This window comes from Chionomys nivalis, chromosome 4 (assembly GCF_950005125.1).
Source record: "Chionomys nivalis chromosome 4, mChiNiv1.1, whole genome shotgun sequence".
Classification (NCBI taxonomy): Eukaryota; Metazoa; Chordata; class Mammalia; order Rodentia; family Cricetidae; genus Chionomys; species Chionomys nivalis.
Window position 1 is genome coordinate 110,531,902 of NC_080089.1, and position 26,159 is coordinate 110,558,060.

General features: G+C 42.0%; 1 protein-coding gene across 1 annotated transcript in view; it reads left to right on the forward strand.

The window, feature by feature from the left end:
- Positions 1–22,619, forward strand: part of Dync1li1 (dynein cytoplasmic 1 light intermediate chain 1) — a 41,644-nt gene extending 19,025 nt beyond the window's left edge. The window contains exons 4-13 of the mRNA XM_057768778.1: positions 159–389; positions 2,626–2,795; positions 6,006–6,099; positions 14,672–14,807; positions 15,280–15,391; positions 16,439–16,498; positions 17,864–17,908; positions 18,538–18,658; positions 19,899–20,051; positions 21,736–22,619. Of these exons, the coding sequence (XP_057624761.1) occupies positions 159–389; positions 2,626–2,795; positions 6,006–6,099; positions 14,672–14,807; positions 15,280–15,391; positions 16,439–16,498; positions 17,864–17,908; positions 18,538–18,658; positions 19,899–20,051; positions 21,736–21,848 (1,235 nt within the window). The 3' untranslated portion in view covers positions 21,849–22,619. The remainder of the gene's footprint in view (positions 1–158; positions 390–2,625; positions 2,796–6,005; positions 6,100–14,671; positions 14,808–15,279; positions 15,392–16,438; positions 16,499–17,863; positions 17,909–18,537; positions 18,659–19,898; positions 20,052–21,735) is intronic.
- Positions 22,620–26,159: the final 3,540 nt, after the last annotated feature.

A 26,159-nucleotide genomic window follows, 5' to 3' on the forward strand; every position in this document is an offset into this window, starting at 1 on the left:
TGTCCTACAGCCGCCTGCGAGCATCATTTTAGGCCTTTCTGAATTGTCATTGACCCAGATAGTTAAACTTTAGCAATGATAACAGACATCATTGTGGATAATTAAATGACTTAGCAGAGCTGCTAAAAGAAACAATATGGGTTCTTTTGTCTTTGTAGATCAAACAAGATGTAATGTGTGGATCTTGGATGGAGACCTGTATCACAAAGGGCTACTCAAGTTCTCCCTGGATGCCCTTTCTTTGAAGGACACTCTGGTTATACTGGCTGTAGATATGTCAAAGCCTTGGACTGCTTTGGATTCCTTACAGAAATGGGCAAGCGTGGTGAGAGAACACGTTGACAAGCTGAAAATACCCCCTGAAGAGATGAAAGAAATGGAGCAGAAATGTGAGTGACAAGAAATACTAACGTGGGCTTCCAGTTGAGATGTGTTAGCTGACTATAAAAAATCATTCTGATTGTTTTTTTTCTACAAACAAAATTCAGTGAAGGAAATATAGTATGACTATCATTTTGAAATTCAACTTGAATGATGCGTTGCGTTTTAATATTTAATAGACATAATAGTAAATTCTTTGGTAAGAAGTGTGTTTTATTCTTGCCAAATGACTATGTGTATTCATTTTCAAAGGTCATTTTTATGTATAAAAATGTGAACCTTTCTTTAGTTGCTCTCTTACTTCCAACCGTTTTGTGACTAGTAGTCTTACCAACTTTGTTAATGTGACAAAATGTTAACATAAATAATAAGCTGATTTTGTTATTTATAGAGTAAAGTGTGTGTGTGTCTTTTGCCTGTAGATCATTTCCCCTTGCCCCCTAGTTCAAGCTTGTGCTAGAACCATGGATCTCTGCTTCTGGTTCACACTCTTATATGTGTTATGTTTGAATTTTTATGTTATATATATATATGTTTGTTTGTTTTGTACAGTGTCTCCCTTTGTATCTTAGGCTGGACTCAAACTTGAATTCTTCCTGCTTTTCTTCCCCAATGCTGAGATTACAGGCATGTACTACCACACCTGACTGCCTTAAAGGATTTTAAACTGCAGTTTTCTTTCATCGATGATCGTTGCCCACAGAGTCGTTTCCCTCCCCACCCTAATCCAATGTTTGCTTCTGGTTCACACTCTTGTGTGTTTTATGTATGAGTTTGTGTGGACATGTGCATATAGATCCCCATTATTTTTAATTTCATTTATGTTTTGTAAGAAATGTGCACCTGTGAGTGCAGATCCTTACAAAGTCCAGGGGAAGACTTTGGATGCCCTAGAGCTGGATTTAGAACAGTGTGAGCTGCCCATGGTGCTGAGAACCAGATTCTGCAAGAGCAGTATGTGCTGTTAGACACTGAGCATCTTTCTATCCTCTCCACCTTAGGTTTTGAGATAGGATCCTTGCTGAACCCAGAGCTCACGTCTTCAGCTTGACTAGCTGGCTACAACAGCTTGACTCTGCGTTCCCAGTGCTTGGATTATAAGTATATACCACTGGGCCTAGCTTTTAGTGGTAGAGATTTGAACTCAGGTCCTCATGCTTGCCCAACAAGTGCTTTTTCAACATAGGCATATCACTAGCTGCTGTTAAAAACTCCAAAGCAGGCAAGGAATTGTGGACATACTTGATTAAGGTATGTATTCTTGCAGGGCATGGTTGCTCACCTATGATCCTGACACTTAGGAGGTTGAGGTGGATTCCAGGCCAGTCCTAGCTACATAGGGAAAACCTTTCACAAGGGAAAGAAGTACCCACCTGAATGTGGTGGCTCACGCCTGTAATCCCAGCACTCTGTAGGCAGAAGCAGGATGTTTTATTTATTTTATGTGTATGAGTGTTTTGCATGCATGTCTATCTTTGTATCATGTGCAGAATGCCCATGAAGACCAGAAGAGGGCATTAGGTCCCCTGCAACCTAAGTTACAAATGACTGTTAGTCACCTTGTGGATGCTGGGAATTGAAACCAGGTCCTCCAGAAGAGCAGCCAATGCTCTTAAGTGCTGAACCATCTCTCCAGCGCCAGCACTATGCTTAAGTTGTAGATTCTTTTCCTTCTATATTTAGTTTTCTCTAATTCTGCAGTATGCTTCCTTTAGAGAAGGCGGAGGGCCAAAGCTCTCTGGTGTGTCTGTGTGTGCATGCAATGCACACATGTGGAGAGTGTATGCAGGATACGCACTAAACACAATAAATTGTAATTTTTTATTTGTGTGTGTGGATCCAGGTGCAACTGCATGTGGGGTGAGAGAACAGTTTGCTGGAGTTGGTTCTCTCCTTCCACTCCGTGGGGCACAGGTATCAATTTCAGTCATCAGGCTTGGCCACAGGTACCTTTACCACTGAGTCATCTCTCCGGCCTCCCACGTCTTATACAACTAACTAACCCTTCATGGAACCTCACTGTGTAGAGCCAGCCACCATTGTGGAACTGTGCTGTAAAACCAGCAATGTGGGCTACTCTTTGTGTACTTTCTTTTGTATACATAGCTCTTCTAAAGTCATTTTTTTGTTTCTTCTCCTGTCTAAGATGGTATCTAAGCCTAGAAAAAATAGATTTAGATTGTGGCAGAAATAGTGGAGGCTCACATAGTGCTATTCCTAAACTATGCTTACTTGGACTTGCAGTGATTAGAGACTTCCAAGAGTACGTGGAGCCAGGAGAAGACTTCCCGGCTTCCCCTCAGCGAAGAGCCACAGCCGCACAGGAGGACAGAGATGACAGTGTTGTCCTCCCCCTGGGTGCAGACACACTCACACACAACCTGGGCCTCCCGGTGCTCGTCGTCTGCACGAAGGTTAGTGTGCTTCCTGGGAGTCTCGCAGAGTGTGCGGCCGTTTTGTTTTTGGGGTGTCTAGATGACAGGGTCTCGTGTCAGATTCATTTTCTTCAGGTCCTGGCCTCCAGGCAGTGGAACCACAAGCGAGTACTACTATGCTAATGAGGTGCTCGAGGTCTGAAACAGGTTTCTTGAACGAAAATGGTATTTTAAATAGACTGTTCATGGTTGAACTTCTTTTTTTTTTTTTTTCGAGACAGGGTTTCTCTGTGGTTTTGGAGCCTGTCCTGGAACTAGCTCTTGTAGACCAGGCTGGTCTCAAACTCACAGAGATCCGCCTGCCTCTGCCTCCCAAGTGCTGGGATTAAAGGCGTGGGCCACCACCGCCCAGCTGTGTTTTGGTTTTTCAAGAAAGGGTTTCTCTGTAGCTTAGTTCTTTTTACTGAATGTGTTTTGTTATGAAAAGATACTTTGTTGTGCAAGATTTAACTCTTTCGGCTTTTTTAGGGACCCACCACACAACTCCCAAATAAAATCACACACAGGGGCTTATTCTCTTAGTTAGGAATACCCTGCCTTAGCTTGACTTGTTTTTTTGCCATCTTTTCTTAAATTATCCGAACTACCTTTTGCCTCTGGGGTTTTTCCTTTTCTTACCTCTGTATGTCTTACTTTTCTTTTTACTCCGTGGCTGGCTGGCTGGCTGTTCCCTGACATCCTCTTCTTGTTCTCTCTTTGTTCCTCCTCTTTCTCAGTTCTCCTGTTTATACTCTCTGCCTGCCAGCCCCCACCCCCATCCTTGCTCCTGCCTCGCTATTTGCCATTCAGCTCTTTATTAGATCAATCAAGTGTTTTAGTCACACAAAGAATCACAACTTCACTTCACAGAATTAAACAAATGCAGCATAAACAAAAATCACACACCTTAAAATAATATTCCCCAACAATACTTCTTTTGAAGCATAACTTAACTGCCAAGCTCATTTTTTTTTCCACTTGTTCCTAAGTAATGTGTTTTTACTATTTGTCCATTATGGAATAGTTGAGAAAGTGTCAGGACATAAACTGGCCTGTTCCATTCCATCAAAACACGGGGCCTTGTATATGCTAGGCAAATATTCTGCCTTTGAGCTCCACTCCTAGAACTAACATAATCCTATAGGCCTAAAATTATTCCTTCTTTTTTGGGGGGCGGGGGTGTGGACAGGATTTCTCTGTAGCTTTGGAGCCTGTCCTGGAGCTAGCTCTTATAGACCAGGCTGGCCTTGAACTCACAGAGATCTGCCTGCCTCTGCCTCCCAAGTGCTGGGATTAAAGGTGTGTGCCACCAACACCACCCGGCTTATTCCTGCTTTTTATTTTATGGAAAAGGTGCATGTAATGAGAAGAAAGTACAGACATCTGCTCATTTTGGGATAAAAATGATTAAAAAAACAAAACAAGAAACCCCTAAAGATCTGGCTTAAATTTTATTTTAAATTTTACAAAAATTATCAGTAATTGAGGAGTAGGGCGGGAGTATTTAAATGAGTTAAAGCCTGTTGTCTTCTTTTCACGTGGTGATTTTGGTGTAATACCTTGTTACATCCTTTTACATACACTGAAATCTGTGTGTAGTTTGTGTTTGTTTGACAGCTTGTTATTGGCAAATACATCAGTGTTTTAGAACTACATACAACTTAGTTCATAAAAAACATTTGTGTTTTATGTGTGAGTTTTTCTGTAGTGACCAAGTGGAGGTCAGAGGACAATTTGTGGGCAGCCTCTCTCTCCTTCCATCATTTGGGACTTGAGATAGAATACCTGGTGTCAGGTTTACTGGCAAGTGCCACCTACTGAACCACTTCTGCAGCCTCTGCATTGTCATTCTTTATGCTGATGCATTGAGTCAACATTTCCACACTCTTAGTGCTCTTATACTTCTTGTTTTGTTTCCTCCCTACACGTTTTTAAAGCTCATACACTAAGTATACCTGATGATGTCTTAAGATTTTATGAAGTAGCCGGGCGGTGGTGGCGCACGCCTTAATCCCAGCACTCGGGAGGCAGAGGCAGGCAGATCTCTGTGAGTTCGAGACCAGCCTGGTCTACAAGAGCTAGTTCCAGGACAGGCTCCAAAACCACAGAGAAACCCTGTCTCGAAAACCCCCCCAAAAAAAAAATTTTCTGAAGTACAGTGCACTACCATGCCATGCTCAGTTAACCCTTTTTAAGGAGTGAGAGGATGCTGGGAGCCAAATCCAGGATTTCACACATACTCTACCACCGAGCTACATCTCCAGTCCCTTGTTTAGGTTAAAAGCTATTTACTAAATTGCCATACTTCACCAGTATGTCAACAGTACAATAAAGTGGTTTTTTTTTTTTTTTGGTTTTTCGAGGCAGGGTTTCTCTGTAGCTTTGGTGCCTGTCCCGGAACTAGCTCTTGTAGACCAGGCTGGCCTCGAACTCAGAGATCCGCCTGCCTCTGCCTCCCAAGTGCTGGGATTAAAGGCACAATAAAGTGTTTTTAATTATTTGAAATGTCACTCAGTAGTATATAAACTGGGCAAGCCGGTATTCATGATTAAATAGGAAGACTTTCGTAATGTATGTGTGTAACAAATCTATATATGAAATTTTGACTATATACTAATATTGCATATAATAATTAACAATATACAGTGTTTTTATATATATATATATTCTACACTTTCAGTTTGGAAGGGTTTCAATGAAATTATTTGTATGTCATGGTGTTTGAACATGCCTCTTTGTAGTGTCCGTAGTGTTTTTCTACAGCAGTTAATTTTGTTATTGCAGGCGGTGTTTCACAACCAGGCTTGCTTTGTTATGGTGAACCTGTGAAGAGGTGTTTGAAGCACCAGAAAAAGAGATGAGGGCCACAGGCCAAGGGAATACACAGCTGTGTTCTGTAGAATCCATTCATTTTAGGAGATTGGTGGCTGAATGGCAAATGTGACCACTGGACACAAGTCTGTTGGTCTTCATTCTTTCATGTACTGAAACTGCCTGGCGCATCCTGGCCAGATGGATAACACAGAAGCCAGTACTGTTAAGGATATCTCTGTTGGTATTCCTGGTCCTGCTAGTCAGTTACCATAGGTATTGCTAACTTGTTATGTTTTCTTATCCAAAATTGAACTGTTTGGTTTTTTAAATTATCCTATTGTATTTCAGTGTTTAAAGTTACTGCAATACCATCTTATGATTGCTTTATCTCCACAGTGTGATGCCATTAGTGTATTGGAGAAAGAGCATGACTACCGAGATGAACACTTCGATTTTATCCAGTCCCACATCCGCAAGTTCTGTTTACAGTGTATCCTTTAGCAGTGCCCCACCAAGCAGAACAATCCTGAGGACTTTAGAAAGTCTGTGAGTATAGCCCACCTGTCCACTTGCCAGGTCACTTCCATGTGGGCATTCTGAGGTGCTGTTTAACTAGAGTATTAGGTTTGTGCTGCTCTCTCTCTGCTTTGTTGAAAACATGGAAGATGGAGATGAAAGTAAATGGGGAAAAGCAGACTTATTCAAGGCTGGTTCTGAGCAGGTTTGTTCTCAAGTCTCTATCTTGGGAGAAGGGCACAAAAGGTGTCCTGTGAGAGTGAACAGGACAGCTGCAGGCTGGGGTATGGGGAGCTGGCTGCTTTTCTCTCGAGTTTTGGTGTGTGTGTGTGTGTGTGTGTGTGTGTGTGTGTGTGTGTTGAGGCAGACTGTATAGCCTAGCCTTGCAGAGAACTCAAGAGCGTCCTGTGTCAGCCTCTAAGTGTTGGGATTATGGACTGTACTTTACACTCAGCTCTTGGTAGAACCTTTTCAGAAAATGCATCTCCTGGTGAAAACTATTATGGATCAGCACCTACAGTTTTGTTTGTTTTAAACAGACACATTGTTTTGCTAAAGTCAGTCCATGTGAGCTGAAGAAAAGAGGGTCATTCCAGAAGCCTCATTTTGTTCGTAGTAGCACACTAAAGAGATGGTTCATTAAAAATTTGGGGAAATGGTTGGGAAGAGGGATACAGCTAATGGCTCTTGCCTGCTCTGTAACATGTGAAACCAGGAATTGAAATATGTGCCAGGCGGTGGTGGCACACACTTGTAATCCCAGCACTTGGGAGACAGGCAGGCAGATCTCTGTGAGTTCAAGGCCAACCTGATGGAGGAAGGTCATTGGTTAAATAATAAAGAAACTGCTTGGCCCTCATAGGTTATAACATAGGTGGGTGGAGTAAACAGAACAGAATGTGGGGAGGAAGAGGAAGTGAGCTCAGATGCCATTTCCTCTCCTCTCTGGGACAGACGCGATGCCGCTCCTCTCCAGAGCAGACGCAATGAAGCAAACTGCCAGGTCGGACATGCTGAATCTTTCCCGGTAAGACTGATGCTACACAGATTATTTGAGATGGGTTGATCAGGATATGAGAATTAGCCAGTAAGGGCTAGAGCTAATGGGCCAAGCAGTGTTTAAAAGAATACAGTTTGTGTGTTGTTATTTTGGGGCATAAGCTAGCTAGGCGACCAGGAGCTGGGGCGGCAGGAACACAGTCCGCAGCTTCCCCCAACACCAACCTGATCTACAGAGCGAGTTCCAGGACAGGCTCCAAAACTACAGAGAAATCCTGTGTCAGCAAAAAGCAAGCAAACAAAACAAAAAAAAAAATAAACCCTGAAATATGTAATATTAATTTGCCATATTTAAAAAATTGTGCTTAAGAAAAATAGTTAATCAGGTTGTGATGGTTTGAATGAGACTGTCCCCCATAGGCTCATGTATTTGAAGATCTTACATCTTGAACTAACCCATTTCTATTATTCTGTGTATCTCCACAAGGCTGTGGCTTACCGGGTAAGGTTCTGACATCTGTCTCCTTCGGCAGCTACATGGTGTCTCTCTGACTCTGCCTATTCTCTCTATATATCTCTGTTTGGATTTTCCACCTAGCTTTACTCTGCTAAGCCATTGGCCAAAATAGCTTTATTCATTATCCAATAAAAGCAACACATGTTTAGAAGGACATGCCGTATCTCTTCCCTTTTCTGTATAAATAGAAAGGAAGGTTTTAACTTTAACATAGCAAAATTACATATAATAAAATAGGTATTAAGCAAGAATTCCAATTACAATGTTTCTTTATGAGTCTAGAATTTCATATCTAATTTACATTTTATCATAACTAAGGAAAATAACTATATTTGTCTTCAATTCTTCAAAGAGCCCAGAAGGATATAATATTACCTAAGTAAATGGAAAGTGCATTATAAGCAACTTCCAAAGTTCTAGAATTAACAAAGACATCTTGCTGCCTGGACAGTTACCCAAAGTTCTTCTGTAATGTTGGGGCATCCATCTTCAGCCTACTGGCTCATAGTATCCAGCAAACTTTTCCATGAAGCAGGGAATATGAAGATCTCTTCTGCCTTGTAATGGCAAAGTTTATCAGTTGCTTTCTCCTGTGTCCTGCAGAATGTCTGTCAGTTTCTTCTGTGAAGCAGGAACCTGAAGGACCATCCCATCTTTTGGAAATGTTCAGTAGTCACTTTTCTGTGGGTCCTGCATGTCCAGTTCATACAGTATACCATAAAGTGGTGCAGGCACATTGAAGGCAAATTCCATAACAGGTTTTTTTGATGCCCATCAACTTCTCTGAAGTAATTGGTGCTGCCAGAAGCAGACAAGTCTCACTATTGAAAAAAGTCCTAAATTCCTAAAATATTTTAAATGCCATATTCTGTAGGTCTTTGTTTTGAAGAATACCTACCCATTTGAAATATATCTCTGTACATCTAGAAAACTTAACTAACATGACTACAAGTTTGACTATTATAAGTGACTATTAATCTGTAATTTTTAATTATATATTACATTTTTAGATTAGCTACATGAACATATAATACCTTAAACCAGAGGAGACATATACATATAACAAAATTGACCTTAAATTAATATCAATAAACCAAAGTCCATATCAATGTAAAGAATTCATTTCTATATCATATACCCCCTTTAAATGAATACAAACATTTATAAACAATCATTTTGGGATTTTGGGTGTTGTTTTCTCCAAACTGCTTCCTGCTGTTTGTTGAGTGAAGTATTTTTAGGGTTCATGGAGACCTTTTGGGGGAGTCTTGTTCCATCAAACCATATTATCCTGGAAGGAATCCACAGGTGCTCATCTTCTGTGGAAACAAAAGCAGAATGTGTATGTATGTATGTATGTATGTATGTATAATGTTGGTTTAGCTTTGTAGCCAGTATAGTAAAATGTCTCTTTGTACTTAGTTCATTTTCAGTCAAAAAATTCAAAGAAAACACAATAATATATATAATACAAATTCTATGTATATTTTTCCATCTTTACATGGCTTATTTTTTTACTCTATTACTTTTTAATATTTTATTATCTTTCCTCCTTTAATCTATGACTGTCTGTACTTCTGTCTATACTCTTTGTCCTTTCTTTACCAAGCCTATTTACATTTTTAAAACACATTGTGACCCATTCAGAGGTTTCTTTTTGTCTGAATCTGTCTTTATTGCCCAGCTGTAATCATTTTCTTTTTTTTTTTTTTTTTTTTTGGTTTTTCGAGACAGGGTTTCTCTGTGGCTTTGGAGCCTGTCCTGGAACTAGCTCTGTAGACCAGGCTGGTCTCGAACTCACAGAGATCCGCCTGCCTCTGCCTCCCGAGTGCTGGGATTAAAGGCGTGCGCCACCATCGCCCGGCTTGTAATCATTTTCTGACCAGGATTTTTCTTTTTAAGTGTGAAGTGGTTGTGGTTAGGACCAACTTCAGGGCCCTGCCTATTACTCCTCCCACTCCAACATGGCAGAGGTTTGTTCACTGCCTCTGTGAGCCATGCTCACTGCCCCAACTCCAGGGGTGCAGTGGGTCTATGTTGCCATTAAGCAACTTGTAACACTCTGCTCACAAACCCCATTTAAGTGCTCTGTAGCCGGAACTCCCAAAAGAGCCAGAGCCATTCATGCCAGTATGAACCAGGAAGCCATCTCTTAAAGAAGCTGTGCCTCTGCTTGCAGCCAGCAAACAGAGCCTAAATGAGAAAAAAAAAAATGTGGCAACCAAGAAGTTGTGCTTGGTTCCCATTTTTGTGGGTCTAGAAGCGCTCTCTCTCTCTCTCTCTCTCTCTCTCTCTCTCTCTCTCTCTCTCTCTCTCTCTCTCTCTCTTTTTTCTTAAGCTTTTTTTAGGTCTTATGTGGATCCATGCCCCAGTCGGTGGGCACCATTTTGTAACCAGAGACTGCGCGTTTGGTTCCTGGAGGCCCAGACCCAAAAAATCACACGGAAACTATATTAATTACAATACTGATTGGCCAATGACTTAGGAGTATTTCTAGCTAGTTCTTATATATTGAATTAACCCATTTCTATTTTATGTATGGCTTATCAGGTAAAGTTCTGGCATGTGTTTCCTTCGGCAGCTATGGCATCTCTCTGACTTCGCCTACTCTCTCTCTATATCTCTGTTCAGAAATCATGCCTGACTTTACTCTTCTAAGCCATTGGCTAAAGCAGCTTTATTCATTAACCAATAAAATCAACACATATATAGAAGGGAACCATAGTATTTTATGTTTACCTAAAATGATATATGATACCTATAAGTATGTGCCATAGATAGAGAGATTGATTTTAGCATTAAAAAACTCACAGCCTTTCTCTCTACTTTGTGGTTGTGGTAAAGGATGTGAGTTCTGCTCCGTGCTTGCTGCCATGCCTCCCTGCCATGACAGGCAGTTATCCCTCTGGAACTGTAAGCTGAATAAACTCCTCCATCTATAAGTTGTCTTGCTTCTGGTGTTTTACCACACAGCAGCAGAAAAGCAACTAATACATATGTATATGTGGAAAATTCTAATGTGACAGTCTTGTCAATTTACATGATTAAAATCTGTGACCGGCGTAGTGGAGCATGCCTGTAATCCCAACACCTAGGAGACTGAGACAATAGAATGGAGTTTGGGGCTAGCCTGGGCTATATAATGAGTTCATGGCCTATCTGGGCCACATCCTGAAACCCTGCAGCAAAACCCAAAAAAACTGTATCCATTTATTCTTTCTTGCTTGCTTGCTTTCTGTCTCTCTGTCTGTCTATCTTTTTTAGGGGGTGGTTTTTTTTTTTTTTTTGGTTTTTCGAGACAAGGTTTCTCTGTGGTTTTGGAGCCTGTCCTGGAACTAGCGCTTGTAGACCAGGCTGGTCTCGAACTCACAGAGATCCGCCTGTCTCTGCCTCCCGAGTGCTGGGATTAAAGGAGGGGGTGTGTTTTTTTGAGACAAGGTTTCTCTGTAGCTTTGGAGCCTTTCCTGAAACTAGCTCTTGTGGACCAGGCTGGCCTTGAACTCACAGAGATCACACTCAGCTGTGTCCATTTATTAATGAGTGGTAGGACAAGATCAGCCTGTTGGTTTGTTTTCATTTTTAACTTGTTCTGTATGTTACACAGAGCCTTACTTAGTACTTTCAGAAGTACTTTTCAGACTATGTTTACCTAACTCTTATATTCTAAGACCTCTTAGTTTGAAACATTCCAAGTTAAGGATGGAAAAATCTATTTTTAAAATTTCAGGGGTAAGCTGGGCGATGGTGGCGCACGCCTTTAATCCCAGCACTCGGGAGACAGAGGCAGGCGGATCTCTGTGAGTTCGAGACCATCCTGGTCTATAGAGCTAGTTCCAGGACAGGCTCCAAAGCCACAGAGAAACCCTGTCTCGAAAAACCAAAAAAAATTAAAAAATGAAATTTCAGGGGTGAGGTAGTGGGTAGGGGACTGGAGAGGTGACTCAGCTGTTGAGAGCACTCACCTGCTGCTCTTTCAGATTCCCAGCAACTGCTTGGTGGCTCACAACCATCTATCGTGGGGTCTGATGCCCTCTTCTGGCATAAAGTCGTACATGCAGATATAACATTCATATACATAAAATAGATAAATCATTGAAAAACAAATAGACAACAATAAAAAACTTGCTGGGACCAGGTGTAGTGGCAGATGACTTTAATCCCACTACACAGGAGACTGGGGCAGGTGGATCTCTGTGAGTTTGACGTCAGTCTGGTCTGCATAGTGAGTTCAAGGACAGCCAGGGCTACATAGAAAAACAAACACCCCCAAATAAATAAAATAAATCTATTTAAAAAAAAGAAAGAAAGAAAATAAGCGCTTACACACACATGCAGGCAAAACACTAGTGAACATAATTTTTTTTTTTTTTTGGTTTTTCGAGACAGGGTTTCTCTGTAGCTTTGGTGCCTGTCCTGGAACTAGCTCTGTAGACCAGGCTGGTCTCGAACTCACAGAGATCCGCCTGCCTCTGCCTCCCGAGTGCTGGGATTGAACATAAAAATTAAAAAAAGCTAGGTATACACACGTACCTTTAATCTCAGCAGATTCTAGTGAGTTCCAGGACAGCATGGTCGGCAGCATAGTGAGACTGTCTCAAAATAAAAAAACAGTTGTGGGCTGGAGAGATGACTCAGTGGCTAAGAACACTGACTTTTCTTCTAGAGGACCCATGTTTGATTCTTTTTTTAAAAATTTATTTAACTATGTGTTGCTGTGAAGGTATCAGATCCCTTGGAGCTGGAGTTACATATAGTTGTGAGCTGCATGTGGGTGCTGGGAATTGAACTCGGGTCCTCTGGAAGAACCATCAGTGCTCCCAACCACTGAGCCATCTCTCCAGCCCCCATGTTTGATTCTTAGCACCCATGTGGTAGCTCACAACTGTCTGTAATTCCAAGATTCGACACGTATAGACAGACATACAGGCAAAGCACCAATGCACCTTAAAAAAAAAAGTTATGATTGAAAATGTAAATGTTGTCTACAGCCATCCCACCCTGACTGTGCCTGATTTTGTTACTCTCAGAGGCTAGGCAGAGCCGGCCTGGTTAACACATGGGTGGGTACTGGGTGCTGTACGCTTAGGGGGAAAAGACAACAGTGTAAATGTAGAAATGTAACCAGGGAAGACGCTGTGCACTACCAAAGAGATTATAGCCAGTTGGTTCCCAGAGAGTACTGCCTGTGAGAGGTCAAGATGGTGGAGTGTGTATTCATTGACAGTAACAGTCTGAAGGCCGGGCGGTGGTGGCGCACCCTTTAATCCCAGCACTCGGGAGGCAGAGGCAGGTGGATCTCTGGGAGTTCGAGGCCAGCCTGGTCTACAGAGGGAGTTCCAGGACAGGCTCCAAAGCTACAGAGAAACCCGGTTTCGAAAAACCAAAAAAAATAAAAAAATAAAAAAAAAATAACAGTCTGAAGTCAGTGACTGTTTTAAAGCTTTTAATTGCAACTCAGGTTTTTCATTTATAGAAATCTTTTAAATTATTAAAAATCAGTTCATATTATGAACAAAATTATTCAGAATTCATACCAGTAAGTTTTTGCTTAAGATTAATATTTTGTTTATGCCAAGTTATATTTGACAGTATTTGAAGTTTGTAGGGCTGAAGTCATGTCCTAAGACAATAGGAATATCCTAGTTGGGAATATTCTCATCATTCCATGTTAGACTTAGCTACTCTCCTTTTTCAGGAACACAGTGGCCTGTGCTAGACTGTGATCCTTCTAGGTGATTGTAGAAGTTGGAATAGCCACTCTGAATAGATCGCCTATCAGTGGTCACATGCTCTTTTCCTTAGACCTTTAATCCACCGTGGCTTCTAGATAAAAGGTAGGGGGACAATTTACAAGAGTTGGTTCTTTCCTTTCACCATGTGGGTCCCAGGATTTGAACTCAGGTCTTCAGGCTTGGTAGCAAGAGCTTTTACCTACTGAGCCTTCTCTTTAAGTTCCCAAACATCTTTATTTATTGTTGTTTATTGTTTCTTTGGCTTGTGTGTGTGTGTTGGGAGGTCTATGTATTTGCCCATGCCATGTATGTGTGACAGATGGAGAACGCTGGATGTCTTTCTTTGTTGCTGTCCACCTTATCTTTTGAGACAGGGTTTTTTACTGAATCTGAAAATTACTGGTCCAGTTAGGCTGACCAGCCAGTAGGCTCCTGGGGTCCACCTGGCTCTGCTCCCCACTGCTGGGACTACATATCCAGCTTTTAAATCCAGATAGGTGCTGGATTTGAATCTGGGTCCTCTTGCTTTCCCAGGAAGCACTCTTACCCATGATGCTATCTCTTCAGCCCCCTACTGCTATCCCATTCCTCTTTTAAGACAAGGCATCACTGTGTGGTCCAGGCTGGCTTCAAACTGATGATCCTTCTGCCTCAGCCTCCTTGGTGCTGTGATTCCAGGTGTGTGCTGCCATGCCTAACATTTCATGTGCTTTAAACATGGTAGTGGTATCAGTATTGTTAAATTTGCTTATACTTCTTAGGCTTCTGAAGCATCTACCCTCCTAAACTAAATTTTTTATTTTATTTATTTTTTCTTTAGGTTTTCAAGACAGGGTTTCTCTGTGTAGCCCTGGCTGTCCTGGAACTAGCTCTTGTAGAGTTTAGGCTGGCCTTGAACTCACAGAGATCTACCTGCCTCTGCCTCCTGAGTGCTGGGTTTAAAGGCGTGTGCCACCACCGCCCAGCTTCTAACCTAAATTATATAGAATTATTTTATTTTACTTATAGCACATAAATATTTTTTACTTTGGAATTTTTTTTTTTTTTTGAGGCAGTGTCTCACATATCACTGATGGCCTTAAACTCTCTGTATAGCTGACGATGACTGTGAGCTTCTGATCCTCCTGCTTCTCCTTCCTGAGTGCTGCATAATTCAGAACTTCTTGCTTATTGTGTCATCATATTAGCTACCATGGCTGTTTTCTCCTTGGCACTGTGCATACATGTGCATGTTAAGCTGAGAACATGGTTTGTGGCACCTTCATGAATCACACGTTCTTCCTTAATGAGATGACTAGATGGTGCAGCGCTTATTTACACCTCAGTAAAGGAGAACAAGAACATAGACCTAGTTTATAAATACATCGTCCAGAAGCTCTACGGGTTCCCCTACAAGATCCCTGCGGTGGTGGTGGAAAAGGACGCGGTGTTTATGTAAGTGTGCGCAAAGTGCAGTTTCTCCTGTGCTCAGTCTCTGTGCTCTGTTTGGAGATGGGGCTTGAGGCCTGTGTGACAAGTGGGTGGGATAGTTTGTTTATAACCTGCTCGGACCTGCATCTCACTGCCCTTCAGTTTTATTCCGTCACAAGTTCTCTGCTGTTTTAACTAACTTGTCTGTCAGGCGCCTTATTGGTATATCTGCTTATTCAGCTGTTATGGTATATGATGCCCAAAATTTAATGTGGACTTGGTTTTACATATTTTCGGGAAGGGGCTGGTAGAATGCTTCCCTAGCATGCATGAAGTCCTGCAGTTGGTCCCTGGGGCTGTAATGGTAGAGAATGACACTGCATGCACGAAGCCACATGTTCAGTCCTTAGTACCATGCTCCCTCAACTCCCCAAAGGGTTCCATGGGTTAAGTGAAAAAAGTGATGATGTTATGTTTTGTGTGCATTTCTCCCCAGTCCAGCAGGATGGGATAATGATAAGAAAATAGGAATATTACATGAAAATTTTCAAACCTTGAAAATAGAAGATAATTTTGAAGACATCATAACCAAACCTCCTGTCCGAAAGGTAAGTTATAGAAATGGTAAGCTGAGCACTATTTCTGGCCTGCAGTGGTAAGGGCACAGAAGAAGAAGGTCTCCTTAGCAGTCATGGGACTGACTGTTCTCTACCTGTGCACCTGTTCCAGCAAATGTCAGCTGACTACTTGGTTCCGGACAGGAGTCTTTTCCATCTTTAGATTGCAGACACTAGCACTGAGTCTGTTTCTAACATACTGTGGAAGCCACGTGAGTGGACATGTGGATCTTGAGCACTTTAGAGCACATGGAGACTGTGGACTTCGGAGGCTGCCAGGCCAACACTGCAGGGGTTTCCTCCACTCTACCCATTGAGGATCTTGGGTCTTGACCTTAGTCACTGATTGCCTGTATTGGCTCATAGCTAGCTAAAACTTGCCGTTTTGTTTTAGTCTTGGGTAAGTCTTTAGGATTGTTAAATCAGGTTCCAGAAGGTACTTTTCTTATGTGTACATCTTATATTAAGATGTTCCTAGAAATGACATAAAATGAATATTTTCGTGTATGTAATCCTCCTCAAAAATCTAATGCAGCATTTTAGGAAAAAATAATACTGGTGAGGTACATATCATGAACCTTATTGAACTGCAGTGTTCACAGTTTAGGCATCTGTCTTTGTGTGGGGGTTGTTAAGTAGTGACAAAAGCAAGCTAGCTCCCTCCCTCCCTCCCTCCCTCCCTCCCTTCCTCCCTCCCTCCCTCCCTCCCTCCCTCTCTCCCTCTCTCTCTTTGTTTTTTTTTTTTTTCTGTGTAGCTTTGGAGCCTGTCCTAGAACTTGCTCTGTACACCAGGCTGGCCTCGAACTCCCAGAGATCCGCCTGTCTCTGCCTCCTGTGTGCTGGGATTACCACTGTCCAACCATGTGTAGCTTTTCATTATAAACCTAACAAAATTACACAGCCATACTTGGGCGTCACCTATGTAAGCAGAGGCAAAGTCCAAGTTCTTGAACCGTCTTTCAGTCTGATTCACACAGTTATTAGTGGTGTTAGCAAACTTATTCAACTTACTCATTTCTTTCAACTTACTCCTTTCAGTTTGTGCATGAGAAGGAGATCATGGCAGAAGATGATCAAGTGTTTCTTATGAAGTTACAGGTATGAAGTCACGTTCAAGGTGGTCTTTGTAGAATTAATTATGCAAAGATGATTTAATTTGCCTTCAAGCCATATGCATATCTGTATAACTATAGCGTACTTAAATTTATATCACATTATTTATTTATTTAATGTGTATGAGTTAGGGTGAGGTATGCATGCATGCTGTTACTTCTCTGTTGTGAGAGGACAACTTTTGGGGGTTGGTCCTCCTGGGTATTGGCCATAGTCTAGGTCATGAGTCACATGTCTTCACTTTACCCTTTTAACCATCATGCACCATGCCAGAGATTGCTTTTAATTTTTATTTATTTATTTATTTATTTTTAGTTTTGTGAGACAGGGTTTCTTTGTGTAGCCCTGGCTATCCTGGAACTCACTCTGTAAGACTAGGCTAGGCTAGCCTTGAACTCACAAAGATCCGCCTGCCTCTTCCTCCCAAGTGCTGGGATTAAAAGCATATGCCACCACCAGCTGCTTTTACTTTTTTAAAAACTAAAGTATTTTAATTAAAGCAAATTTTCTATCTATGAATGTTTTGTTTGGGTGTATGTATGTGTGCCATGTGCATATTTAGCGCCCAAAGAGATTAGAAAAGAGCTGTAGGATCTCTTAGAACTGGAGTTTGGATGGTTGTGAGCTACCATATGGGTGCTGGGAATTGAACCTGGATCCTCTAGAAGAGTGACCAGTATTCCTAACAGCTGAACCATCTTTCCAGCCCCTTATTTATTTGTTTATTGACTTTTTGAGACAGGGTTTCCCTGTGTAACAGCCCTAGCTGTCCTAGCACTCCTTTTGTAAACCAGGCTGGCCTTGAACTCAGAGAGATCTGCCTGCCTCTGCCTCCCCAGATTAAAGGCCAATCCCTGGCTAATTTATTTATTTTTGACCCAAGGTCTCACTGTGTAGCCCTGACTGGCCTGACACTCATTGTGTAGACCAGGCTGGCCTGGAAATCACAAGGATCCATCTGAGTCTTCCTCTGAGTGCTGAAATTAAAGGTATACATTACTATGCCTGGCCCATGGTTACTTTTAAGGTTAATGTGCATACAGATGTATACACCAGGTGCTGGTGGTGCATGCCTTTAATCCCAGCACTTGGGAATCAGAGGCAAGCAGATCTCTGAGGCCAGCCTTGTCTACAGAATGAGTTCCAGGATAGCTGGGGCTACACAAAGAAACCTTGTCTTTAAAAAAATAAAAATAAACCCTGTGTGTGTGTATTTATATATATATATATATATATATATATATATATATATATATATATGTATATATATGTATATATGTATGTATGTATATTAAAAAGACAGTAATGTAAGCTATGAATGTCTAAACTAGAATTCTTTTTTTCCCCCAGTCCCTTTTAGCAAAGCAACCACCAACTGCAGCTGGAAGGCCTGTGGTCAGTATTATTAACCTTGCCAAAACTGTTAATGTTCAGCTCATGCTGTTGTAATTCTCTTAAATACACATCCACACATGCACACACACACAGTGCAGTATGCTTCAGTATAAACTTCAATTGGTAATTCTTCTGCAATTGTGAGATGTTTTTAAAGAATCTATACTTTTTAGTACATTGAAATGTAGATATCACTTCAGTGTTTATTTTATACCTGTACGTCACTGTACGTCACTACACAAGCTGTGTGTGTACTTTTACAAACCCTCAATACATCCTTACAGAGGAGTCCTGTTACATAATAGTTCCACATTATAGATGGGAGTGGAGACTAGGGAGGACACCATGACCTGTCTGATCAAGCAACTGGGAAACCAGCTCTGTCTCCCAAGCTTGTGCTTAGAGCTACACTTCACTATCCAGTACATTACTCCCTTTCTACCAGTGCAGTGATGGCTGTCCTGAAATGTGGGCCTGTGGTGCTCCCTAGTAATGAGGGCGGAATTGTTAGCGTTTTTATCAATAAGTTGTAATAGCTAGTAGAATAGGTGGGGACAGTAGCAGAATGTTTTTGAATATTGTGAAGACTTTAATTTTTAATATTTGTGCTTTTCCCATTTTTTTCCTAGGATGCATCACCAAGAGTTCCTGGAGGCTCCCCTCGAACCCCAAACAGATCTGTGTCATCCAATGTTGCCAGTGTGTCCCCCATCCCTGCTGGATCAAAAAAAATTGATCCGAACATGAAAGGTATAGCTCCGTCTCTTGGAGGAAGCCATGCAGTGCGTTTTATAATGAGCGTGCGTGTCTGGAATCTGCTGAAATGTTTTCCTTTGCTGCTCCATACTCTCTAAGCTTCGTTTTGTAGCTAGGAGCTCATGATCGGGCTGTAAACACCACAGTGTCTTCTCACTGTCTCACTGTGCTTGTGGCAAAAGCTTCAGTTATTCTCCTCTGGGAGACCGTTGGAGAAATTAATTTTGATAGTTAATAGGTAATCTAGGGTTGGCGAAATGGTTAGTGGCAAAGTCACTTGCTACCAAGCCTGACAACTTGAGTTCATTCAATCCCTAGAACTACCCACATAGTAGAAGGCGAGAACCACCCCTGCAGGTTGTCCTGTAACTTACACACACACACACACACACACACACACACACACACACACACAGAATAAATGTAAAAAAAAGATTATGAAGCTCTTTTAAAAGGGACAGGTAGCTGGGTGGTGTTGACACAAGCCTTTAATCCCAGCATTCTGTATGCAGAGGCAGGTGGATCTCTGAGTTTGAGGCCAGCCTAGTCTATAGAGCAAGTTCCAGGTCAGCCAGGACTACACAAAGAAACCCTGTTTTGAAAAATAAAATTTAAAAAGGAGGGGAGGTATATTAGCATCTAATATGAATGTTTAAAATACTTCTGGCCCAGGACTGCCCAGATACTTCAGTGGTTAAGGGCACTGGCTGCTTTTGCAGAGGATCTAGGTGCAGTTCCCAGCACCCACGTGACTGCTCAGCCGTATGTAACTGCAAGTCCAGGGGATCTGATGCCTCTTCTGACCTCTGTGGACCCCTACACACCTGTGGTCCATATGCACACACATACGCACACAATACAATAATATAAATAAAATAAAAAATGTTCTTGGCCCTTTAAAATACTACTTTTGGACTGGCAAGATGGCTTAGCAAGTTTAATACTGCTGTCCAAGCCCAATCACCTGAGTACAGGCCCCGAACACATGTGAATGTGAGGGAGAGAAACCGGCTCCTCAGGCTGTCTCTGGCCTTCACACATACAGTGCGGAGCCACATCCTCTACCACCCACACACTCACACACAGATCGGACTTGAAGACAATAATGATAAAACTAAGACTAAAAACTTGTCCTTGCTATCACTTTGTGTGTGAGCAGATGAAAGTATAAGTAGTTTGTAATAATATGGGAAAATGGAATCTGTTCTAAAACGTTTGTTTGTTTGTTTTAAAGCTGGAGCGACGAGCGAAGGAGTCCTGGCAAACTTCTTCAACAGTCTGTTGAGTAAGAAGACTGGCTCCCCTGGAGGCCCTGGGGTCGGGGGCAGTCCTGGAGGAGGCGCTACAGGCGGAAGCCCCGGCTTGCCACCCTCGGCCAAAAAGTCAGGTAGAGCCTTCTAAGCAGGGGGTGTTGTTGTTGGAGTGCAGCCTCACTGGGTGTGACGCAGATGAAGTCGCATGAGGCTTTAGAAACTGTCACAGTCTAATTTCAGATCATCTTCATCTCTCAAAGAAAAGTCAAACTTTCCATGCCTTTCAGTGGGTGGGCCGCTGGTGCTGGTCTTGTCTGGGCTGCCTGGCTGGCCTTCACGTAACTGCAATCGTAGCAGTGTATCTTGTTTTCTGTGTTCTCAGCCTCCTTCATGTAGTAACCTGTGTTAGAGCTTCCTTTTTTTTTTTTTTTGGTTTTTCGAGACAGGGTTTCTCTGTGGTTTTGGAGCCTGTCCTGGAACTAGCTCTTGTAGACCAGGCTGGTCTCGAACTCACAGAGATCCGCCTGCCTCTGCCTCCCGAGTGCTGGGATTAAAGGCGTGTGCCACCACCGCCCGGCCTTAGAGCTTCCTTTCTTTTCATTGCTCAGTAACACACCCTTGTGTGGAAAAGTTACATTTCATTTGGCTATTCTTTCTTTCTCTCTCCCTCCTTCCCCTTCTCTCTCTCTCTCTCTCTCTCTCTCTCTCTTTCTTTCTTTCTTTCTTTCTTTCTCTCTTCTTCCTTTTCTTTTTTTTCTCTCTCTCTTTCGTCTTGGCCACTTTGAATAATGCTGCTATGAGTTAATTTTTATGCGATCTTACATTTTTAATTATTTGGGACAATATTTGAGATTGGAGTTCCTGGGTCATGTCATGATTCTATGTTAAATTTGTGTGTGGAGGTCAGAAGACAACTTTCTGGTTTCAGTTTTCTTCTACCATGTGGGTCCCAGAGATCAAACTCAGGTCATCAGGCTTGGTGGCAAGTGCCTTTACCTGCCGAGCCGTCACATCAACCCTACATTTAAAGATTGGAGAATGGCTGGCATTTCAGAGAGTTAGACATGTCACCCCTCGGCTGGTTAGGAGGGCTCTGGCCCCTGACCTTTATACTCTGCTCATTTTGAGACAGTTCTTGCTCATCTCTCCAGATCCAGCTCTGCTATTTGCTGGGTTGTTCACTGCCCTGTGCCCTAAAAATAGAAACAACAAAACTCACATATGAGGTTAATTGATAGGTACTGGTCACTGCCCCTCAGTTTAAAATGAGGACCTGTATTTTTTTTTTTTTTAATATTTATTATGTATACAATATTCTGTCTGTGTGTATGCCTGCAGGCCAGAAGAGGGCACCAGACCCCTCTACAGATGTTTATGAGCCACCATGTGGTTACTGGGAATTGAACTCAGGACCTTTGGAAGAGCAGGCAATGCTCTTAACCGCTAAGCCATCTCTCCAGCCCCCGAGGACCTGTATTTTTAAGGATGTTTATATAATATAAGGGTACATAACGTTTTTTGTTGTTATTGTTGTGGTTGTTTTTTAAGATAGGGCCTCAAACTCAGGTCCTATCTTAGCCCAGGTTAGCCATGATGTTATCCCAGTCCACCTTTCTCAGCTTCCCCCAGTGCTGGGACTGCAGGAGTGGTCACCTGCCACCCCCACCCCAAAGCCAGGGCGTGGTGTGTAGCCTTAAACTCAACAGTCATCTCCCTTAGCCACCACAGGCAGCCTTAGGAGGAAGTGTAAAGTCCGTGAAAGCATTGGCCAGTTTTAAGTAGAAGACTATGTCTAACTAACTCTTGTTCTTTCTGTAGGCCAGAAGCCTGTGCTCTCAGACGTTCATGCAGAGCTAGACAGAATCACACGGAAACCTGCTTCTGTTTCTCCTACAACACCTACATCTCCTACGGAAGGAGAAGCCTCCTGAAGATACCAAACAAAGCCATTTGTTCATTCTTCTGGGGAAAGCAGCTCGCCTCTGTCTGCCTTTTCCTTCCAAGTTGGAATTAGGGGGCTGGGAGCTTATACAGACAGACAAAGTTTATGTCCCTTTTTTTTTTCCCTGTGGCTGCCCATTTTTAAAAGAGGAGCTACACAGAAGAAAGACAATTTTACATTATGTAGAATAACTGTTTGCATTGCCATTCTGCATAAGGAAGTAATTTTGGATTTTGAAAAAACTGTCAGACTGTATAAGACTGCAATAGAACCAGGTGATCCTGTGTTCTAGGCAGTATAAGCCTAGAAAATAATGCTCCGTACAGGAGCATTTAGGGAAGGGCAGTTGATTAACTCAGAAGTCTAAACTTGTGTTAGGTAAGACTATTGAAATCCTTTTTAAAATCCCATGTTTTTCTGAAGAACACTGATGAGTCGTCTGATTTCACACCAACCAGAGTGTAATCACACCTGAGGCACAGTCGTCTCACTCCGTGATGCTGTACATTACCACCAGAAGGACTAGAACCATTGGCCAAGATGCTCCTCTGATCAAGAAAGCAAGCACACCTGAGTGTGAGAGATGTCGAAGTTATGAACATGTAAAGAGAACCGGCTTTGCAGTTGTCTATACATACATATATATATGTATATGTATATATATATGGCTCTGCCTTAATATACTCCTTTTTTGTTCGTGACTTTCAACTGTAATCAGTTAATAAAGTATTTATTCTCTGCATTCAGGGTCAAATAATGTGTTGCCTTGTCTTACATTCTTCCAGTTTGATTTGTCAGCTGAGGAATGAAATTTGTTAGTAATTTGAAATGTTTGACTTAATAGGATTATTAAGCAATCTGATCTTTCTCAGAGGCAAATGAACAGGTGAAATTCACTCCTAAGTTTTCTTAATTTAGAAGTTCTTGGTCAGTACCTTCTCCGACAGGTGTGGAATTACAGGTTGTTTGTTTTTGAAACAGGGTGCCATGTATCTCATGCTAACTTTTAACTCACTATGTAGTTTAATTTTTCCTTACCCTCTTTGGTTTTTTTTTTTTTTTTTTTTTTTTTTTTTGAGGCAGAGTCTCAGGTAGCCAAGGCTGGCCTTGAACTCCCGATCCTTCTGCCTCTGCTTCCCTCGCGTTGGGATTATGGATTTGTGCCATTGTGCCTTTTTTTCTGTGGCACTAAAAATTGAATGTAGGGCCTGGCAGCACAAATCTACAGACGTAAATACAAGTACTTTGATGGCAGTTGGACAATAGTTTTACAGACAATAGTGGGTTCCCACTACAGCATGACTTCCAAGGGCTTTTGGCCAGCTTTACAGAACCAGGCTTGGATATCCTCTTGTGGAGTGGGGCCTCATATTCAGTCAGAAAGCCTAGTGGTGGCGCACGCCTTTAATCCCAGCACTTGGGAGGCAGAGGCAGGCGGATCTCTGTGAGTTCGAGACCAGCCTGGTCTACAAGAGCTAGTTCCAGGACAGGCTCCAAAACCACAGAGAAACCCTGTCTTGAAGAAAAAAAAAAAAAAAAAAAAAAAGCCTAGAATTTGGGATTGTTCTGCCTATGCCTTCCAAATGCTGGGATTACAGACATGCACCTCCCCAAGTTAGAAGCTATTTTTAAAACTTGGCAATTGCACCAGAGCAGCGAATAGGTAGAAGACAAGTGTGACCAGTTCTGCCTTTTTAATGAGCTCACTTTTCAGTGCCTGTTTTAGAATGCCTTTAATAAGGTGGTGTTTTTACTGAAATTTAGCTAAGAAAAGACATCCACATTTGACTCATTAGTCATTTCAGATGGACTTGTTATCTTTGTTATTATGATTTAAATTTGAAATATCCCCATAGGCTCATTATTTAAATACTTGGTCTCCCTGGTAGTAAAATTGGGGCGGGGGTGCTATTGATTCCTTAGAAGGTGATTTCTGTTTGGAGGAAGTAGGTCATTGGAAATGTACCTTTGAGAGGTCATCTTGTCCCCAGACTCCTCTCTCTGGCCTCTTTGTCTACCATGGGTTGAACCTTTTTTACCCTACCATGCATTGCCTGCCACAATGTTTTGCCTCACTGTGCATAAGTCCAGCAGCAATGAAGGCCAAGGACAAGTGACCATGAACTAAAATCCTCACACTATGGTGCCAGTGAGATGGCTCAGCAGGTAAAGGTGCTTGCTTGCCTCTAAGCCTGAAGACCAGAGTAGAGGGAGAAAACAGACATTCACAAGTTGTCCTCTGATCTCCACACTGATATAGTATGTGTAGTATATAGAAATTTTTAAAAAAAATTTATTATATATACAATATTCTATCTGTGTGTATGCCTGCAGGCAAGAAGAGGGTACCAGACCCCATTACAGATGGTTGTGAGCCACCATGTGGTTGCTGGGAATTGAACTCAGGACCTTTGGAAGAGCAGGCAATGCTCTTAACCTCTGAGCCATCTCTCCAGTCCCTAGTATATAGAATTTTTAAAATTTAGTAAAATGATAAACGCTTATGCTCTTTTCAAAGGTATTTTGTCTTAGTGATAGAGCATGACATTGGTCTTTTTTTCTGCTTTATATACTCAAAGATTTGTTTGAAACAGTGTCTCTAACTCAAGTTGCTGTCCTAAAACTATGTGGCACAGGCTAGCCTTAAACTCTCAGTGTTTCTTCTGCCTTCGCCTCTCCGGTGCTAGGATAGCTGGCATGAGCCACCATATCTGGCTTTTATATTCCAAAGACATTTTCCAAATAAATAATTGGTGGTGGTGATACACACCTTTCATACCAGCACATGGGAGGCAGAGGCAACTGGATCTCTGAGTTCGAGACCAGCCTGATCTACAGAGTGAGTTCCAGGACAGCCAGGGCTATTACACAAGGAAACCCTGTCTTGAAAAACCAAACAAACAAAATCCAAAAGCAGCAAACAAAAACTAAACGTCTATGATGTAACATCTTTTCACTAAAACGTTAAAATCTAGACTGTATGTGGTGGGTTCACAGCTGTAATCCAATCACTTGGAAGGTTGAGGCAACCAGATATCTGAGGCCAGTCTGATCTACATAGCAAGTTCCAGGCTATCCAAGACTGTAGTAATATTTTGTCTCCAGCAAAACCAAACAAAAAACTTCTTTAAACTCTTGTAGTTTTAAACTAAAATGTCGTCTTACAGTGCTATTTGACACCCTGTAATTTGATTTAACTGCTAAAAATACATAAATACACAAGAAAATCATTTGTTTCTATGTGGGGAAAACTTTCTTATTTGCTCTAAAAGAAAAAAGCTGTTGAAGCTGGGTGTGGCGCACATCTGTCATCCCAGCTGCTGGGGAGACTCAGGCAGAAGATGGAGTGCTTAAGGCCTGTCTAGGCAGTTTAGTGAGACTCACCTTAAAGTAAATGGGCTGGAGATATTCAGCTCAGGGAGAACATGTGTGGCATATGGATTAAATGCTCAGTATTGCGTTGAGATGGGAGTCATTGATAAAATCTAGAGCAGAAAGGATTCTGCAATTTTAGCAATATAGGGATTTAAAATTCTTATTATAGTTCTCATTGTGAGGGCAGATATCTGAGTGGCACAGATATGGAGGCCAGAGGACAACTACTGGGGATCTGGGGCTCAAACTCAGGTGGTCAGGTTGTCCTGGCAAATGTTTTTATCCATAGAATCATCCCACTGGCCCTAGAATTTTGCTTTAAAACTGAGTTGTTTCTGGTTTGGTGTTTTGTTGTTGAGACAAGTTTTCATGTAGCCCAGGCCGCTCTCTACAACCTGCTAAGAGCCAAGAATGAACTCCTGATCCTCCAAGGGCCGGGTTGACAGACATGTGCCACCACACTCAGCTAATTTTATTCTTGTTTCTTTCAGCAGATTGGTGAAGTGTACAAACACAGAAAAGTTCATATTACAATTACGATTTGAAATACCACAAAGTGACCACATGTGACCAGCACAGAAACTTCTAATGCATGCACTTCTCAGCCCACATGTGTGTGCTCACGCCAATGAACACACGTTTCTGTATCTGTCTCTTTCTATTAGAGAAACACAATAAAGATCTGGGAAGTGATGGCTCAGCAGTTATGAGATCTTGTTGCTCTCTTCTGGTGTGTAGGGATACATGCAGGCAGAACACTATATATGTAATAAATAGTAAAGATAAATACTTTGAAAAAAGGAAATAGTGCCCAAGCTCCCTCTAATCCAAATTCCAGACTGGATCCCACCCTCTTCTATCCCCAGGTAACTACACGTTTACTACCCTCTGCCCTCCTAGGTGATCAAAGTGTTTTGCACTAAAG